General features: G+C 34.9%; 1 protein-coding gene across 2 annotated transcripts; it reads left to right on the top strand.

Moving 5' to 3' along the window:
- Positions 1–3,451: 3,451 nt before the first annotated feature.
- LOC110033578 (probable BOI-related E3 ubiquitin-protein ligase 2) lies at positions 3,452–10,233 on the top strand. Of its 2 annotated transcripts, XM_020737612.1 has the most exons (4): positions 3,452–3,697; positions 4,394–4,504; positions 8,368–8,729; positions 9,475–10,233. In XM_020737612.1, exons 2-4 carry the CDS (start codon positions 4,399–4,401, stop codon positions 10,009–10,011), a joined length of 1,005 nt encoding a protein of 334 aa, XP_020593271.1. In that variant the 5' UTR covers positions 3,452–3,697; positions 4,394–4,398; the 3' UTR covers positions 10,012–10,233. The 2 variants fall into 2 exon arrangements, with proteins under 2 accessions (XP_020593271.1, XP_020593272.1); XM_020737613.1 differs by lacking the exon at positions 4,394–4,504 and having other exon boundaries at positions 3,453–3,697; positions 9,475–10,231.
- The last annotated feature ends 11,311 nt before the right edge of the window (positions 10,234–21,544 follow it).

The following is a 21,544-nucleotide window of genomic DNA, read 5'->3' on the forward strand; positions in this document are numbered from 1 at the left end:
AAATAATAGGATAGCTTGGGAAGTCACCGAAGTTCTCCTTTGGATCCGTGACATCCTCTAGTCTTTCTTCCTTTGGACTCCAAAACAAAATGTTTCAAATTTCATCCAATCCCCCTTCACACTTCTTAGTCCAATATCTTTGAAATGTCCTTACCATTTGAACTCCTTGAAGATAATTTTTCTTGACTTTTATCGAGAGTATTCTTAGGTAACTTTTGTTACCTAAGATGTAATTAATTATAAGGGCTTGCCCTTATAGGAAGCTTTTCCCGAACCCAGCATAATATAAACCCTATTTAATTCCTTATATTAAATAGGGGAACTTGTCGGCCAATACATTGGTTTCGGAGACCAAACAGATGTCATAACTTTCTTTAGTTTATTTGATCGAGCCTCACTCTCAATTCTTGCGTTCATCCTTCGGGATAGATACATGATTTGAGATAAAGTGCTCTTTCATCTAAACTATGAAAATTATGGGGTCAGTTTGACTTCATCTTTTTCAAAACTAAATTTTTTAAAACGTCCTTCCGAAGCGGGCAACGGGATTTCAATTCCGATGACCGACAACTTCTTACGGGCAAACCCCACACCAAAAATAGTGCCGACAATATATATATATATGTTTTTTTTATAATGATATTCTTAAAGAAAGGTTTCTTTGGACTACAACTCTTTTTCTTAGCTTGATTGTTTTTTAACTTCTGCAACATGTGGCTGGTGTGAAAAATATTCATAAGGTTTTCAAAATGCTTTATTTCTTTTTAATAGTTTTAGTGTATATCACATTTAGAGAGTAACTAATGATGAAGTTTGACCATAGTTTTGTTATTGTCTCTAGCTCATTATACAAAATAAAAGTAGTTATTTGATCTAAGGTTTTAATATGGAAGCAACATACTTTCTTGTTGATATTGAAAATTATTTTTTATCTTTTTTCTTGCCATATGAAATACTCAATTCTATTTTGCTTGTTGGTTCTATAGCAAATGTTTTGCCATTTTGTAGTTTTTATGTTTTGCTTTATATCAATAATGATTGGTTCTTTATAGGATTTGTTTGGAGTTTTGTTTGAGTCTAATTTTTTATCATTGTTTGATCATTTTTGTCTTCTTGAGAGTCACAATTGACCTTTTATTTTGTTTGTGACCATTTTGTTCATGAAAATGGACAATGCTATTATGAATCAAGACTTTATCAACCTCTTGATGGCATTTTACTGTTGGTCTATCATTCATCCTCTAATATTTCAATGAAGTCAAATTCTTTGTCTTCTAGATTAGCTGATTATTTTTTTGTTCAATTTGGAATGACTTTATATCTGACTACTCTTCAATTGGATGAATTGGAGTTATTCTTTGAGCATGGTTTTGAATGATAACTGGTTATTTTTTATCGTTCTGAGGTGTCGACTTTTTTTTAATGGAATTGTGATTGTTTTTTCTGTGTAAGCAAACTATAATTTTTTGACACATCTTTAACAACCTTTGTATAACATATCATTACTCCTCTATTTCTCATGCTCTTAAGGTGAAATTAATCCACTACTCTTAGTTGATTCATCGACATGATTTACCAGGCCTATTTTAAATGTAAGAGATACTTGATCTCTCTACCTTGTACTTTTGGTTTTATTTTTTTAGGTTTTAACATTCTTTTTCTCTACGGTTTTTGGGTTTAATAGTCTTTTGAAAGCAATATTATTTATGCTTCTAAATTATAAAAAAAAGGTTTGATTTTCATACGTAGCACTTAAAAACATTTTTATTTACATAATGAACTTCCAAACATTATTATTTACATTTATTCCATCCTATATCACATTAACACATCAAAACCTATACTTCATTGTCTTCTTCTACTCTCTATTTGTTAAGTCTACAAATAAGCTAGCATCTATTCCCCACCTGGTATCAACTCGTCCGTCAATTCTCACATAATGGAGGCAACAATCCCCCTTCATCTTTCTTAAACAGCTTAGTTCACCATATTACTTATGGGTCAAAGTCAGGATATACCCACTGTCTCTTTTAATCAAAGCCATCATCTTGCCTTTGCCCCCTCCTCCATTCACTTGAGAGCTCAACACATTGAACATGAGACTCCATAAGGCATAGGACAAGAATCTCTGCTAATTAAATATCTATGTTGATTACTTAGATCATGAAAATTGGGAACATAGAGCATTCAATCCATCAATAGTGATGTTGTATGCAGTGGCAGAGGAGAACTACTCGCTTTCGATAATAGATGGAAAGTCACTTGAGTTGAAAAATCATAGTGATAAATGCCAGATAGGGTTTAGTGCAGGGCTTAATGAAAAGAGATTGGGAGACGATAACAGTGTTAATTTTGATGAGTGAAATGATTTTGAGTATGATATATGTAATTAATAATTTTTTTGTATTGACTATGTAAATAAAAAATATTCTAAAAATTATGTATGTATATCCTAAAAAAACAAAAGGGATAATATACAAAGCACTTGGAACATTAATATTTTAAAATTAAGCACCCAAGTCATTTTTTAAACTACTAAATTAATGCATTCACGCATGCCACGATCTTGAGAATTTGATTGAAATGAAAAATAAGAGTTTACATTTTATCATGAATTTTAAGATTTGAGTAAGAATTTGTAAAATCGAAAAATAAGAGCTTGATTTGTAAAAGAGTTTTGGATGTTATTACCCTAAAAAAGATCCTATACAATCATAAGCAGACAACTCATGGTATTGAGATCCCAAATAGGGGTGTGAGTGAGTCAAACAGATTCGTGAGACTACTCGACCTCTCAGCTCGATAAGTGACTTGTGAACTGAGCTCGATGAGCTAACAAGCCAAGCTCAAGCTAGCCATGACTCGACTTGTCAGCTTATGAGGCTTCTTGTTTAAAAAATATATTAACATAAAATATACTTAAAATGTAGAAAATTTAAATGTTTCATCTTTAAAGTATTAAATATTTTTTAAAAATAATATTGATATTGTATATCATGTGTTTTTTTATTATTTCTTTCATAATTATTTATTTTATTTATCATTTTATTATAATAACATCTTTATTTAATATTTTTTAATTCTAATTAAATAGGCTTGAAAGTTAGCACGGTTTTTCAACTTGCAGGTCCATAAAATTGCATACTAAAGTCAGACCAAGACCCCCAAACATTTACAAGAAATTATCACATCAAGAGCTGTGAGGCCACGAGAAAATTTGAATCCACTGACATACACAATTCGGGCCCAAATGACCACATGATAGTATAATTTTTTCACATTTACACCTTACCTCACGGCGCGTGCTTCCTTCTTCGATTTCGCACTGCGCGTCTGAAACGGTTGGCAGGTAAAAAATAAAGGATGTAAAATTACAATAAGATGCAAAATTACGATAAAAGGCCGACTATTAGGGGGTAATTTGTCATTTCATAATGAATAGTTTAATAAGCGGCTTGGTGGAAAACCGAAACCGCAGTTCAGAGGCGCAGCGGCGAGTGGGGAACCCTGAGAAGAGGTGGAAGAGCCGGCTCGTCTCGTTTAGGATCTTGTAGAAAGCTGAGATTTTTAGGGTTTCTTTAGTAATCTGGTGTATGAATCATAATCGATAGGCTGTGGGAATACTTTTCAATTTTGTGTTAAGTATTTGAGCTTTCGGGGTTTGATAATTTGAAGCAGGATCGATCGGTACCTGAAGGTGAAACTTTTGTCCCGATCTCAACTTATCGTCCGCTTTGTTGTTGCTTTTTGTTATGCTTTTCTTTGTGCATTTCATGATTTGGTGCAAGCTATCATAATGGCTTCGTTTTCGTTATGTTTTTTTTATTTTGCAAATTAGTCTCCCGATCCTTCGCTAGGTTTATTTTAGCAATTGATCAGTCTTGATTTATGTTTATTTTGTTCGATAATGTAGGGAAAGAAGGTTTTCCTTGGATTTTTATTCTTGCCCTAGGATGATAGAACTCGGTAACTCTATACCTTACCGATTTTGTTTCTAACTGCTCGTATACTTTGTATTGCCTTGATCCGAGGGATTTGCCTTATTATTATTGTTGTTCTAATAAATATTCTAATACTTTTGGATGATCATGTCGACTGCGCTGAAGGAAATGATGTCGATTTTCTGAATTAACTTTTCTTTCTTCTTATCTTTTTATTACACAACTGTTTCTACATGAGTCTACTATCCATAAGTCATGATCAGTTGTTAATCATCCTAATGCTGTTATATCGCTCACTGATATTTTATCTTGTGTCCCAAATACTGGATTTATGTTATGATGTTTTTTTTCTTAGTTTTGTTTTATGAGGTTTGAAGCAACCTTTATAGCATTGGTCATGAATAAGCATGGTTTACTGCTTTCTTCTTCATTTTTTAATCTTTATTCTTCAGGAAAAATGTTTGGGGGTAACACTGCCAATCAAAATTTTTCATACTTCTTGGAGGAGAATCCACTCTATTATGATTCTAATTCATTGACACAGCTGCGGCTATTTGGGAATAGTGAGTAAACCATTTCAAGTCTACTATCTACAATCTTCTTTTATTTTTTTTGTTTGTTGGTATTTCCAAAGTGTTATGGTGAATTGACAAATACCGTTAAATTCCTTTGATTTTGGTAGTTGGTAGAATTTATTTTTGGATTTTTTTTTCTCTATGAAGTATCTGATAGGTGATTATGATGTGTTCATTTTTAGGTCAGAAGCGAACACATGTTCAATGCTGGTGATTCTGTGTGTTCTCAACTTCTATTTTTTATTTTTTTGTTATCTATTAAAACATTAACCAGAAATGTCACATTTTTTTTTGTTTTGGTTTTCCTTGACTTTCGTGCATTGAAGATGAATCCTTAAATATATTTGAATATCCTTGTAGCCTTATAAGGAAAATCTGAAATAGTGGCATATGTTTGGTATATGCTCAGAAACTTATGTTTTCCAGGGTGTGAGATTAACCAAACTTCTTATAACAGCAATAAAACTAGGTTTGAATACCTTATTTATACAATAAGATTGAATTTTGATATTCTATTGCTCAAGATTAACCACATTGATATAAATTGTATAAAAGTGTATAATAATACTTTATCAATTTCGTAGGGGTTCCCTTAAATTTTTCCAAAAAGATCTTATTCATTTTCAACTTTAGACTAATGAGATATGGCATTGTATGACATTTTGTTGCTTACTATGTCTTTGCAAACTATGTTATCAGGTTTGAATGTCTATTGGACTTATTTGCCTTCTTTTTGCAGTGGAATATATGCATTTGTGATACTATCAATGTGTATATGCAAGTATTGAGGATGGGACTGGGTTTTTGTTTAGGTTGCATCCATAGAATTTAGAGGTTACCGGTTTAAATCAAGAACACAACTTGATGTAGGATGCCATCAAGTCTATGTATTGCTATTATAAATTAGGATGATTTGTTCAAAGAGATACAAAAAACTAAAATTCGCAATCTAACAACTAAAGCAGAGATTCTATTTTTTTTTAAAATAAAAAAATACATTTAGTTCGCCGCAAGTTATAATTTAAATGTTATAATTTAAATGTATCCATGGTCATCACAGTACCTAATCAACAAAAGCAGCTACAATGAAGAGACCATAGAAAGAAAATACATGTAGACTCCAGCAACATTTTTTGATTGTAGGATCTATATTAAGCAGATAAGGAAATATAGCACTAATCATAAACAGTTAAATAGGAAAATTAAAAACAACTAATGAACTAATGATTAAGTCGACTATTAATCAGCATGTGGATTCAAACAATGCAACATAGGTTTAGATGACAAAACCCTTTTTCTGTAAGGATTATCATCAGTCATCTTTGCATTAAAATAAACCAATATAAAGAACAAACATTGCTGAAATGAAATCAATAAAGCAACATCAAAACTCAGTTTTTTAATTTGCATCATAACCTCATGTTGGGTAAGGCTGCACGCACCAGCTTACCATAACAGTTACATTTGATAAGAAGCCACATGCGCTAGGAATGCCCATTTTTATATTATATATGCTTGTATGGTGCATATATTATTTTTCATGCATTTTATATGTTAATTTTAAAATTATGTTTTTAAGGTTTATCGTTCTTCTAAATCCATGTTGTTAGATCTTTCATGTCCTAGTTTGCATTCATGCCTTGTAGAGTTAAGTTAGATTTTATACCAGTGCGTATTACTAAAAAAATTAATTAAACTGGTGCATATGCATATCCATATTTCTTAAGGTGATCAATGAAATTTCTAGAAAAGCTGCATTTTATATTGCTCAATTTCGAGCTTTTCTCATCATGTGGAATTAATTTTTAGCACACTTGATGCTAGGGACAGTAAATGAAGGATGAAAATTGAGCTTGATACATTATACATCAATGTTTTGTCCCATTTTCAAAGTAATGGCTTAAGCTTATAAGAGATAACGAACAATATTTTTGCCCCAACGTACTTTTTAGATTATGGATATAGGACTAAATTCAGTAATTTCACATACCTTAACAAATTTCCCTTTCTATGGTCTCTCTTCATTGGCCATTACTTCCCCTCATATGAAAGCTTTCTAATTTCATAGTGTCATGCAACAAGTCCTTGCTTAAGGAAACATTCGACAGCACATGAATCAGTTGCTCTTAAACATTGATTGAATATGGTACAAAGTACTAAAACTTAGGGGAGCCAAAATCTACATGATATATTTGAAACTAGTTGAGTTATCAACTTTGGTATTTATTGAGTATTGTCGACTAGAAAGAGACTATTGTTGCGCTTGATGTACTGATAGCAAAACTTAATTTTGACACAAGTTTAAGCTTTTAGATGAGGCCAATCATTAGCAATTTTACACACTTACCTTTAAATTGTTGATGTGGGCAAAAATCCAACGTGCACACACAATTGAAACATCGTTATATCAGTCATACAAATGATACGCTTTAATAGGGTGTCCATTAAGACCCATTTTTTGTTAAATATAATATATTTAAATAAAATAAAAAATGGAAACTCGCTTGATTTCTCTGGCAACAATCTTATGTACGCCCTTGTGACTTTCTGAGAAGGAATTGGCTCTACTCTCTTATAAATGTGACTTTTAGCCAAAGCACATAAATCTCAGTATCTTTTGACATATTTAGTATTTTTGTTGTTTCTTCTTTACGTGTTAATAGATTTCTTTTATGATAGGCTCTTATAAACATAAATGAGTTAGAAATTAAGCTTTTTCTAGCAAGACCATGCTTTCTCATAAAAGATAATTGGGTATTGCTCTCTCCATGTCATAATAAGGGTAACAAGAAAGGTGACGTTAATTAGATAGCCGTGATTATGATGAGTAAAAATCATGGTTGAATGCACTTTCATACATTGTTTTTTTTACTTAGGCCCCATTTGGTTGCTTGAGCTAATAACTATGTTTGAACGACAGTAGAATTAGTTTTATCCATCTTCTGGCTGGGTGTTGAAGGAAATGAACATTTGGTTGAAGCTTCTCAAACACTCTTAAAACAACACACACCTGTTCAAGTTGGCTTTTTGAAAATCCAGCTTAAATTAAGCATTTTAATTGGTTTTTCTTGTGTAATTTCGAATGGTGCTTATGGCCAGCTTGAATGGTGCTTATGGCTAAATCCAGCTTTGAAAATAATACAAAGCTAAATCTAAAATAGAAAGCTAAGTCTAGCTTAAACCAATCCAAATTTTGAAAATAATACAAAGCTAAGTCTAAAATAGATGATGGCCAGCTTGGATGGTGCTTATGGCTTCTTTCATGTGATCCATTCTGTTTTGGAGTCCACAAGACTTTTTTTCTTAATTAATGATAATTGCCATTGTTTAATTAAAGCTTAGGGTTTTTTTTTTCAGGTATTTATGTTCTTTGGCTTATTAAAAAATCTGTCATATCACAATATTAATTCGTGTTGCTGTAGAGAGCCATAATCCGTGTGTGCTTCTCCTCTACTTATTCATTGACTGTTGCAACAGACACTTGTAATGTAGCTTATACAACTCTTTTAGAGAGTTTGTAACTTTATTTTGTACCATACAGTAGAACATGTCTGCATACCAAAAGAAGCTTGGTCACTTTCAGTCATCATTTTTCTGTATTTTTCTTTGCTTGATGCGTTATTTTCTCTTACTGATAAAGCCATTCTAGTTAGATCATAGAGTCAGTTTAATAATGATTCCTTGCATTCTTTTATAAATTACTTGGAACATATAATTTTAGGAACTCGTGCTTTTTCTGTAACTTAATTTGTTTGTCGGCAGCATAATTGTCGAATCCTGCACTGTTTATAGGCATACTAATTCTTTTGATAATCTTGTTGATTTTTCTTTGATTCTTATCTCCATTGCAGTTTCTGCAGCTTGTAATGCTGATCCGATGAAACTTAAAGTGAGTGATAACAATGAAGCATCTGTTTTAAACATACCAATCAAGAGAAGCCCTGAGTCGGTAGACATAGCAACACAGAACAATCTACAGATCTCCTTTAATAATCTATTTCGTGATGAAATGGATAGATCAAGGAGCATTCCCCAGGTGAATACTGTATCCACTGGTCTGAGATTATCCTATGATGATGAAGAACGACATTCCTCTCTCACGACAGCAAGTGGGAGCATGTCATCTCTACCCTTCCCCACGACTGTTCTTGACAATCTTCGTCCTGAGATCAAGAATCAAAATGAAGAGTTCAACCGATTCTTTAGATTCCAGGTGCTATTTTGTTGTGTGAATTATTTTTGTTTTCATCAACGCATATTACAGGGAAACTATAGAAGGAACTTCATTCTATTATTTTTTGCTGCTTCATTTCCGTTTTAATTACAACTTCCATTTCTCTTCTATATCAATGCTTTGAATGGGAAGTGGAAGTTCTTCCTGTCTTTATTAACTGGTCTGTTTAGCATTAATTACATATTGCTTTTCATTCTCGGGTAAAATAGATATACTCTTGTGCAACTCCAGGCTCCTGCCAACCACAAAGGTTTCTAATATCTGGATTGTGATCTGGTTTTATTCTTAGATTAATTTTCCTCTGCATTACTGATCCAAAAAGCTAAGCACTAGGAAATAAAAACTTATTATTAAGCCAGTTCAGCAATGACTTTTTCAATTTGGAATTGTGAGGTGATGTACTCTGCCCCTCTTAAACGTGGTATATATATATATAATAGCTGAGGTATATATATATTATTTTTTTTCTTTTTCTTTGCAAATAATTCCCCCCAAGTTTTCAAGTTGACAGTTCGCCAAAACTGTAAATTAATGATCTTAAACCTTCTCATTTCTTTCATGGCTGATCACCATCCTGTTGTGCTGCAAGTTCTTGGTGAACTGAAATAGTTACCCTCTCACGAGATCAGGACGATGACTTGAGCTTGTTAGATGACCCAAAAATGGCACTGTGATAAATTCTTACCTTAATCTTTAACAAATGTTGTATTTTGCATCGCTTTAGGAGGAACAATTTGCAAAAGGTTTGACAGAGATGAAGCAGCGACATATAACATCATTCGTGAACCTTATTGATCAAGAATTATCCCAAAAGCTCCGGGCTAAGGACATGGAGATCGAATCTATAAACCGGAAGAATTGTGAGCTAGCTGATCAAATACACCAGGCTTCAGCAGAGGCTCAGACATGGCAGCAGCGTGCACAGTACAACGAGTCGATTGTGCATGCTTTGAGAACCAGCCTCCAACAGGCTGTAGCTCAAGGTGCTGCTGCTACCGCTGCTGCAGCTAACTGGGGCAGGGAGGGCTGTGGCGAGAGTGAAGTCGATGATGCTGCTTCGTCTTTCTACCCTAATTCTGTTAGGGGTGGGGAGAAGCGCGTGCTGACTATGGCATGTAAAGGTTGTAAAGGTGGGGAGTCTTGCATGCTTTTACTTCCCTGCAGGCACCTATGCTTGTGCAGGGATTGTGATGCACTGGTGGATTCTTGCCCTGTTTGCTTTATCAGGAAGACTGCGAGTGTTGAGGTGTATATGTCATGATAATGTGTGTTTAAGAAGAGAGAGAGAGAGAGAGAGAGAGAGAGAGAGAGAGGTTGCTATACTGATTGTTGGTCTTGCCAATAATGATTTCTTGCTCAGGTACCCTTGTTTGTTAGACTAATGTTGAATGCTGTGAATAAATGCTACTTTGTCCATCTGCTAGGTTTGCTAATAGCTGTAATTCGCAAGTTTCATTGATATTTACTCGAAAATTTTGAGAAATCTGTCATACATTGGTTTTACACAGCTTATTTTCTTTTCCTCATGAATTTGGTTTAAGTTTGTAATTTTGTTTAATAATGGGATTTAGTTGATATTATCCGGCTATTTTAAGTGGTTTTTGTTGTATATTTTCTAAATTGAACAAATTGTTTTTTTCTCTTGTATTGTTATTTTTGTTCTAGAGTAACTGGTATGTGTGTTTTCATTTTGGCACCCTGCAAGAGTGTGATTTTCTGTAGTTATTTTTGTCTTTATAAAGCATTTTAATGTTCTGTAGAAGTATAGAGATTTTATGCGAACAAAAGATATTTATAATTATATAAAATTGTGGTCTCTGTAAGTCTATTCTACAGAAAATATTTGCGTACGTAAGAAGTACGCAGAGCTGCATACGTCAGGAGGTTATTTAGAGGGTGTAGAGGGATTGTATTCGCGTTATACCCTCTTGTAACCTCTCAGTAACCTATCTGTAACCTACAAATAAATTCTGCGGTTCTGTAGTTCTGTTAGGTACAGATAAGTTACAGTTACAGTTACAGAGGGTATAATGTTGATATAACTTTCTTGTACCCTCTGAATAACCTTCAACGTACGCAGCGTCTTACGTATGCAAATATTTTCCCTATCTTACCTTACGGGTTTCTGTAAAAATTAAAAGACCTCTGTAAAGATCAAAATCGAAATATTTTTAATGATGACTTCTAGCTGTTTGAGATCAAATCTACATGGTCAGACATAAATTTTGAACGGACTATCGAAAGAAATATGAAAAATTTTAATTTATTATTTTTAAATGAAAAACTTTATCTAAATAATCTTTGAAGAGTTCAGGTTATTTTTAAATGGCCACATGTTTGCTTGATCATGGTGCAATCTCGTGATATTCTCTTTATTATTTTAATGTTAGATTTTTACTCAAAGTATTTTAGCAGATAACAAGGTGAAAAAAATAATTTTACTAAAAAGAAGAAAATTGGGAGGCTCACTTGGAGAACCGAATAGAAGAAGAAGTGGAAAGGAAATTAAATCTGAGAAAGATAAGCCACTTTTCTTATTAATCTCACTTACAAATTCAATCATAAGCGTATGTATATATAGACTCAAGGAATTACAATTTTGTAAATACTACCAAAGGGTAGAAAGGTAAAAATACAATAGATGCATAAAGTATAAAAGTTCTAATTCTAATACCTAATCAATTTCACGACATGTTTCAGCAAAGCATCCACCAAACGAAGAGAATGCCAGAGGGAAGAGAACCACTCGAGCAGAGAAGATAAATCCAAGTATTTACATTTAGCCCCCCTCAAGATGATGATCGACTACAGGGATCGTCAGCTTTCAGTGAGGTATTGGAGATGAGTGATTGAAAGCAGTTTGGTAAGTATATCAGCATTTTGATCTTTGGACATTATGTACTTCAGAATGATATGTCGTAGCTTCAGATATTCTCTTGTGAATTATTAATAAACCTCAATATATTTCGTCCGAGCATGAAAAACTAGATTATGAACCAAGGCGATAGCTGAGGTATTGTCGATGTAGATCGCTGTGAGAGGTATTGGTTGATTTGTTATTTTTTCGTAATAGCTGTCGAAGCCATAGTAGTTTTGTGGTCGTGGTCGCAATAGCTCGGTATTCAACCTTTGTAGAGGACCTAGACACAATGTTCTATTTTTTTACTGACCATGAAATTAAATTTGGACCTATGTAAACACAAAAATCTAGTATTTGACTTACGATCTTGATGATCATTAGACTGATCTGAGTCTGCATAAGCACTCAGCAGAAGTTATAGGAAGACCATAAGTGCTAGTACCTTTTAATATCAAAGTAATTTTTTAAAGTGTTGAAAATTCATGTTTGTGGAATTATGCATATAGCGACTAAGATAATTGAGTGAAAAGGTAATATCGGGTCGAGCAACAGTTAAATACCGAAGTGATCCAATAAGTAGTTTATATAAAGATGGATGTTTGAAGGGTGGGCTAGAGTTCAAAGATCTGTAGAAATTAGAAGCCATTGGAGTAGTGACTGTTTTAGCATTTTGCATACTGTTTTTTGTTAACAGATCAGTGTGTTGTGAAAAGAAAAGACAACAATACAACGCAAAAATGTAATGAGAAAAATTCACAAAATAGTAACAAGAGTCACACACATATTTACATGATTCGACAAATTGCCAACGTCCACGGAGCTATAGAGAATTTTTTTACTATAAGGATTACACTGTCGATCGCCTCGACATACAAGAATACTCTCTTCCGCTCTCTCTCTCTTCTCCTTCTCACTTTCTCTCTCTACCTCTCCACCCGTAACCACACAGGAAGAAGAATCCAAAAGAAAGCAAGCTTGTATTTTTCTTTTTGACCCTTAAGAAGAGGATTTCAGGAGAGTTGTACTTCATATGATGCACTAGATGCATCAATTTAAAGTTATGCTTTTTCGGCCCATTAGGCAAGGTCTAAAAATCAGGAAATCTAGAGAAGTTCCTTTTGTTTCGTGAAATCTTGAGAGAACGCGTAGATGCGGGATCCACATGAGGAAGGTGTGTGAACCATTTAAAGAAAGGAATTAATTAAGAAATATGTAATTTGTCTCTCTTAATCAACAGTGGACCGGACTCGACTAATCTCAACATATCTCCCATTTAGAGCTGGGACACTGGCTGCATCATCCATTGTCTTCGTCGTCATTTTCTTCAAATGTGATATCCTCCACCTCTGCTACTCAAAGCCTCTGTCTTCATGCCAACCAAAAGACCAACTGAAGTTGTGCATAACTTCAGTTTCTCAAGTGTAACAACCTTGGTCAACGTATCAGTAAGGTTCTTGCTTCCATAAATTTTCTCAAGTAGAAAATGTTCGTCATCTAACAATGACCTTATGAAGTGGTACCTGATCTGAATGTGCTTGGACCTGGATTGAAACGCTGAATTCCTGACAAGGAATATGACACTTTGACTATCACTTTAAAGAGTGCCCTTTTGAATCTCCTAACCAAATTCTTCCATGAAACTCCACAACCATATCATTTCTTTTGCAGTCTCTGACACTGCAATGTACCCAACTTCTATAGTGGACAAAGAAACTATCTTCTGGAGATTTGAGCCCCATGACACTACAGTACCACCAAGAGTATAAACATAATATGTAGTTATCTTTTTATTGTCAATGTCTCCAGCTAAACTGCATCAACATAGCCCTCTCTTTCCTGAGAAATACAAATAGGTTTCTAAGGAGCCTTTTAGGTATCTCAAGTTCTATTTCACAACTTCCCAATGTTCCTTCCCTAGATTACTTATGTATCTGCTCACAACACCCACTACATGGGCAATATTCAGTCTTATGCAAACCATAACATACATAAGTGAACCAATAGCTGAGGCATAAGGAACCTTACTCATGTGATCTCGCTCCTCCTCTAACTTGGGTGGCTGATTCCTGCTGAGTCTGAATTGACTGCCCAGATGTGTGTTAACTGGTTTGGCCTTGCCCATATTGAATGAGCTGAGTACCTTTTTCACATATCATCCTGTGAAAGTTTCAATGTGTCTCTAACTCTGTCTCTGATAATTCTCATACCAAGGATTTGCTTTGCAACTCCCAAATCGTTCATTGCAAAGTGTTATGACATCTACTTCTTTAGATTATTGATCTCATTAAAACTGGCCCCTACAATAAGCATGTTATCCACGTGTAATAGTAGAATAATATAAGAATCGTAAAAATGCCTGATATAACAACAATGATCTGCCTAACATCTGGTGTACCCTACATTTTGCATGAAATTATCAAATTTCTTATACCACTGTCTAGAAGCTTGCTTCAGGCCGTACAAGCTCTTCTTCAGTCTGCAAACTGAATCTTCCTTTCCTTGTACCACAAACTCCTTAGGTTGGTGCGTAGATGTCTTCTTCAAGATCCCCATGAAGAAAGGTTGTCTTCACATCTAACTGCTTTAGGAATAGATTTTCAGTGGACACCATGAACAATACCATTCTGATGGTTGTGAGCTTCACCACAGAAGAAAAAATTTCAGAATAATCATTGCCCTACCTATGCTAAAAACTTTTTATGACAATTCTAGCCTTGTACCTCTTACTGCCATCACGCTCAGTCTTTTCCCAATACACCCACTTGTTGTGTATTGCCTTCTTTCCTGGTATAAGTTCTGCCAACTCTCATGTCTGATTCTTTAGTAATGAATCTATCTCCTCTATCATGGCTAGCTCTTACTTGCTCAAATTTTTATCTTACAATGTTTCTTCATAGCTCTATAGTTCTCCATCATCTATCAACATAATGTAGTTCAAGAATGGTGAGTAACACTAAGGAAAACATCTATTCCTGACTAACCAATAAACTGTAGTTGTAGGGGTGGATGGCTCTAAACTATCTACGGAATAGTAGGAATGGGTGTCAGACCCACTCCCCTCATCACTTTCATTACTGCTTTGCATAATTACCTCTGGTAGAACATCAAACTTTACTGATGTGTGCTAAAAAATTCACGGCAATAAAGTAATAGATTAACGTCTTAGCATTGTATGAGGATTCAACACACACTCAGATAAAGGAGAATCAATCTGTGATGACACCATAAGTTTTTATGTGGAAAACCCGTAAAGAAAAAAAAACCACGAGGCCTGGGTCTTCAATGACACCATAAGTTTTTACGCAGAGATGATGTTGGACTTAAACTCCTTCTACCTCAAGTTTTCTGTCAAGCCTTCTCTTCTCATGTGAGGAGTGGGGCTCCATTTATAGTGTTCTGGGTGCAATTAATGCAAGAATATGAACCATTTTGATTGGATGGTTTGGAGAGGTTCCCTTGATTGGATAGCGTTTGATGGACATTTGAGTGCCTTAACGATGTCAGAATTGAGCAATCTTGGGCTCGTTGGATTTGTCTTGTCAAGACGCTCGATTCGACTATGCACTCGCTGAATTAGACATTCATTTGATCTATCAAATGTGTCCGAAAATCTTCTAAGATTGATTTAATCATTTAAATTGGGCTTGATTTAACTCGAATTGAACTAACTTTGATATCATTAGGTCCGTCTCATCATTAGGTCCTTAGGTCCGTCTCATCGAGTCGGTCAATTTGACTATAAGTTTGCTGAAATCGGAGCTCTAGATGACTTTTAATTGAAAATTTTTTTGATGGCATATCAGTAGCCTCCTATCTTCAGGCGAGTCCAATTTCATCGTCTGAAAATATCTAAATTTATAGCTTTTTCATTTATCAATCTGTGGCAAAGAGTTGCGGAGAAGAGTTACGGCGAAGTCTCGCGACAGATCATTGCGGCAACCCGTAGCGGAGAAACGTTTCTGCAAAGTGTTGCGGTGAAGCTCATTTAAAAAGTAACAGGATCTTCTACTATGTTGTGAAAATGGCGACAACCGGAGAACCTCGTTTTGTTGAGAATCAAAAGAAAAGCTAGAACGTGGAGGATGCGATGTTAATTCTGATGGAGAGCGACTTGATCCTGTTTTGAAGGAAGTATTACTTCCCAAATGATATGGTGGTGAAATTGCCCGTTTTGACCGATCGAACGTATCCTCCTTCCAGGTATGTCACCGTTCATGAGGCAGCCTTGAGAGCTGGCCTACGATTTCCACCAGCACCTGAGTTTGTCCAAATCGTGAAGGAGTTCAGAGTTTGTGCTGCTCAGTTGTCTTGTCGGGTGATTGGGTTGACTATTTTCTTTAGGATTCGTGGGTTGACGTTAACACCAGTGATTTTAGCGCGGTTGTGCGGTTTCTTTAGTGACTCACATGATCGTGTGATGTTTAAATAGAAGGCGTTGGATTTTCATCTAAAGGAGCCGATAAGACAATGGTCTGTGAAATTCTTCTTTGCAAAGAATGATTGGGGCTCCGCGGAGGCGAGGAAGGTTTCAACAATTGTCTCTTACTTCAAATTACTGAGAAGGGAATATTGCAAATGTTAGGATTTTGTAACTTAAAGGAGCTGTTTTTCAAGACACAATATATTTACAAATTTGGTGATGAATCATTGTTCAAGGTCAAGCTTTTTTTTTCATCTCGAATGGTTGACAACAGTAGTATTAAAGAAATCTACGAAGAGACCTTCCGAGGCATACCTCGTAGAATCCTGAAAGCGGCTCCCAACAAGCACTGATTATAATGTACCACCTCAGAAAAATCAAAAGAAAGTTAAAACATTGCAGGAATCTTTGCCCAGTCGTTTGACTGTTCATATTCTTGAGAATGCTCTGTCTCATGAATGTACTGGACTCCTAGAGGCTGAGAGTTTTGTAAGTTTCTTTTATTTTCTGCCACTGTATAATTATTTCATTCATCTAACCCAGGTTTCTTTTTTTTTTTTAAGATGGATACCATGGTGGAAAACCAGAAGGGGCTTGGACTAGCCCTATGAAATTGGAACTCCGAATTTGTTAAGATTAAATATTTCCAAGGCGAGTACAAGCCTCAATATGAATCCGAGGTTGAAAGAGTCACAACTCTGGAAGCACAGTTGTAGAGTGCAGGACAAAGCTATCAACAATGACAACTTCCCTCTCATTGCATCTTCAAGATCTAGAGAGAACTCTAGAGGGGTTGGTGGAAGCACGAGCCGCCCTTAGTGAAAGTAATAGGCACATGAAAGCCCTTGAGTCGATGGTGTCAGTCCAGGAGGAAGAGATCCGACTTTTGAAGTCTACAAAGGATTTTGATGTTGCAGAAGCTAGACACAAAGTGGTTGAGGACTTCAAGAACCCGCTTGAATTCAAAACTATCGTTCGAGACCATGTCTAAGAAGCTCATGATCGTGTACTTGACGTTGAGGTAAAGGAGCAACATAAGTGGTTCACCGAAGAAGGATTCATCCGGGGTTTCTTAAAGGGGAGTCAAGCGGCGCAACATCAAACCTGGATTGTTGATGAGGGGCTCACTCCATGCCAGGCTTCAGCGGACCTTTCCTCGGATTCTGATGGTGATGACATTAAGAGTAAATTGAGTAAGGTTCTCTTCAATGACAACGAGGTGGCAGAGGAGAACGTTGACATAGATTAGTGCTTTACTCTTCCTTTTTTGTTTGTAGCGTATTTGCTTTTGTTATGCTGTTCTAACTACACAAATGTTATTATTCTTTTCAAAATTTGTCAAAATGATGTTGTATTAGTGATACATGTTGATCATCTTATTTTGTTAGCTATTTTCCCCCCGAGTATCTTTTTGGTGATAAACGTGGGGATGAATGACCAACAACATTTGACTTGGCTGAGGCTATCTATCAGAGTTTTTCTCGATGAAGTTAACCTGTATAGGTGAGCCAGTTGAAGTCCATCGAGGACTTATTAACCCATCTGAGGTTGTTTGTTGAAGCATTGCTCACTTACAAACCTGTGTGGAAAGGGTCATGTGTAGCCCACCAAGTATAGTTAACCTATCCAGGGTTGTTTACTAAAGAAAAACTTAACAAAGTTAAACCATATGGAAGAGGTTAGATCAAATCTCCGTGGAGATTGATCGTGCTCTGACTAAGATACAACTGGAGTTGTGTATTTCTCAGGTCGAGAGCATGCAGTGACTCGTGAATGAGCCATTACACTTTCTAAAGATATCCTTTATGTAAAAGAATGTAAGTGAGTAATATTTGAGATAAATTGATTATGTATGAGTTTTGATGTAATAACATATGTGGACTGCATGACTGGGTGTTACTGATAGTACTTGCGAAGATTTTTTGCATTCCAAGTTCGAGGCAAGATTTTCCCATCTGAATGCTTGAGCTTTAAGGTTCCAAGCTTGATCATGATAACCACGATATATCAGTCTTCCCAAAGAGGTGATAGTTTATTGCATTGGGGACCATGACCGACGGCTTCAATGCTACACAAGGTCAGATCACCGACGGAGATAGGTTGAGGCTTGACTCTCCGGTTAAAGTAGCAAGCAAATTTTTTGTGGTAGGAAGCAGCTATAAGATGAGCCACATTGTGTGTTTCTAGGAGGAGATCCAAATGTTGTCAGAGTTTTTCCTCATTGCTTTCTGAGTCGAAAGTCTTAACTCGCGGGTTTGGAACTCCGATATTAATTGGGATAATAGCCTTAGTGCTGAAACACAAATTATATGGAGTTTCCCCCGTTGGATTTCAAGCGGTGGTGTGAAAAGCCCAAAGGACGCTGTTTAGCTCTTCTACCCACTGCCCACCAGCCTTCTCAAGATGAGTCTTCAAACCCTTGAGCACAGTCTGATTTGTCACCTTTGTCTGCCCATTGTTTGGGGATGCACCATGACAGTGCGTACCAACTGAATGTGATGATCCTTGCAAAATGATGTGAACACCCTTCCAGTGAATTGAGTTCCATTATCAGTGATAATCTTCGCGGGGAGCCCAAAGCGACAGATGATGTTTTCTTAGACAAATTGTTTGACATTTGCTTTAGTGATCTTGGTGAGCGGCTTTGCTTCTACCCATTTGGTGAAGTAGTCAACAACTAAGATGATGAATTTTTGTTGTCCAGTTCTATTGGAAATGGTCCCATGATATCTACCCCTCATTGGGCGAAAGACCAAGGACTCAGAAATGATGTGAGTTCTACCGGCGGCACATGCGTAAGATAGGAATGTAGTTGGAAACTATTACTTTTTTTTGTACAAACTCTAACGCGCCTTGCTTAATTGTGGGCCAATATAAACCATGTCTCATTATTTTAAAAACAAGTGCCCTGCTGATGGCGGGTAGATTTAATGTGTAAATTTTGTAAATATTTTTCAATATTAAGAAATTACACACGACAGATATATAATAAATATGCAATATAGTCCCAACAATAATACCTTTTATGAAAATAGTTTATTTTTTAAACCTTTTTTTAAACTGTCAAATCTCCGTTAAAATCAACACAAGTATACACATATCTCAAGTAATAAAGAGCTCTAATGGAGCCCTATATATCGATCCCACAGGGAAGTTGGAAAATCTTTTAAGTAAGTTTTTGAAATTATTTTATAATTTAAAAAAGACAAAAATGAAAGTAAAGTGTGAAGAGTTCAAATTTTCATGACAATATCATGTACAAGTACAAGTGGCACTAAATAAAGTTTTTGTGGTGAAGAGTTCAAACTTAAGAAAACATCCTTCCCCTTTACAATCAGTGTATGGATTATGAAGAAATTAAAATCATTTGAAATTTTATAAAATTGTTTTGTGCCAAATAGAAGCAATCCTATTCCTTACCCTCTTCCGAGTGTTATAAAGAACATTGACTGATCCAAAGTTTGGTCCCTAATTTTGTGGTCGTGCTGAGAGAATACCGGTTGCCACTCCAGAGCTCCCACTACTCCCTCACTTGACAGCTAACAATCCCGCATTAGTTTCCAATCAATTGGACCAATATGCTACCTTAAAATCTCCAATTCTGCATCCAACAAAGTATATTTCCCTTTTTAATTGCACCCAATCCCATTGATGACATACTCTCACATGAAATCAAATGTTATTCTCTCTATGTTATAGAAATCATATCCCTTTTGAGAACATGTCTCTCAACAAGTTTTAACATTTCAATTGGCCAGATCAAAAAGTAAATAAAGATCGGAGTTCAAATCATCACAAATTATTGATATTTAAAACTGTAGAAGATAAAATTAATTCTTCACAAAATAATATTTCAAAGTAGGGAGAAGGATAAAAAAAACTACTCAGAATTCATGAGAAGGATATGACAAAACATGAATTTCATATATAAAAATAAGTTTACAAAACAAAAGAAATAAAAGATACAACTTATGTCACAATCCTTCCCAAGAAAATCCCTAGAAGTTCTCTCAAAGCCTTCCTCTCTTTACAATCTCACTCAATTCTCTCTTAGAAATGTAATGAAGAAGAAATCTCTCACCTTCCCTCTCCTCTTACAACCCTAGAAGAAAATCTCCTCTTCTCTCCTTTTGCCTCTCACACCAACTTTCTCTCTCTCCCTTTCGCCTCTCTTTCTCGTCTCTCACCGGTTTGCTTCTTCTTGTTTTTTTAAATTTGGGCTACCTCCTTTGAAAAAGAATTCAAAATTTTCTCCAAAAGTTCCCTCCAAAAGTCAACTCTTTTGAATTCAAAAGATGTGTCATTTGATCCAAGAGACATATCCCTTCATAAAAGAACCTTCCAAAGTGTCTAGAGTCTAGATGCATTGAATTACTCCAATTGGTGTGTAGAACAAGTGTCCCTTTGAAAATTCACACAAAATTCATCTCGAACCACCTTTATTTGCAAAAAGTCATCTCTGGCGCATTTGTGCTAATTTGACACATCATGCGCCAGTTCTCTATCAAACGGCGCATCAAGCAGATCGACGCTTATTGTGCGCCAGAACCCAAAATTTGCTATTTTGGTTCTAAATTTTGTTTTTTTCTATTTTTGCTCCAAAAACATTAAAATACCCCTTTTTAAAGTGCAATATCACAAAAAAATAAGCATAAAATTTGTGCTTAAACAATGTATTATTTTGGTGTATCAAAATCTCCCAAAATTAAATGTTAGTTGTCCTCAAGTGACACTAATTACATAAAAACATATGACTTAGGATAGAGATTAACTTATAACTTCTATACTTTAGTTTAATATACTTTAGTTTAATAGGTTTAATAGATAGAATAGCAAAATTTAAGAAAAACCTTTAATAACTTAGATTCAAACTCTAAGTCTAGGAATACTTAGTAATTAAATTTAAGATTTTTGAATCTCTATTCATTTCAAGAGGAATAACAATTTTTCATGTTAAGGATATTTAGAACATTTATATGAAAAAGAACTTCATTAAAAATTTACTACTAATACTCCAATATAAGTTTAGAAAATGTAATAAAGCTCATTTCTTATGTTGATTCAAAAGAAACTAATTTTTTATTAGGCATCTCCTCAAGCTCATTTCTTATGTTGATTCAAAAGAAACCAATTTTCAAGTGAGGATTACTATATCTGGATAGTCTTTAATCTGGATAGTACTATATCTGGATAGTCTTTAATAATTTTGAACTTCACTACCCTCTTCTTAAAGTTAAAACTCTATACCTTTCTTCCTTTATAAATTCATATTAGTTTTGGATTTTTTTATAAAGTCTCATTCTTTTCTTCTTAATATCATATTAATGATATTTTTTTAATTGATTTTTCAAAAATACAACTTCCTTTACTTTAAATAGCAAAACACGGTCTTATCTTATCATATTACTTTAAATAGAAAAACATAGTCTTATCCTATCATACCAAATATCTTTAACTTTAAAAATGACCTTCATTATTAAAATTTTTTTACCTAAATTTACCACAATATTTATA

Source organism: Phalaenopsis equestris, unplaced genomic scaffold (assembly GCF_001263595.1).
Source record: "Phalaenopsis equestris unplaced genomic scaffold, ASM126359v1 Scaffold001226, whole genome shotgun sequence".
Lineage (NCBI taxonomy): Eukaryota > Viridiplantae > Streptophyta > Magnoliopsida > Asparagales > Orchidaceae > Phalaenopsis > Phalaenopsis equestris.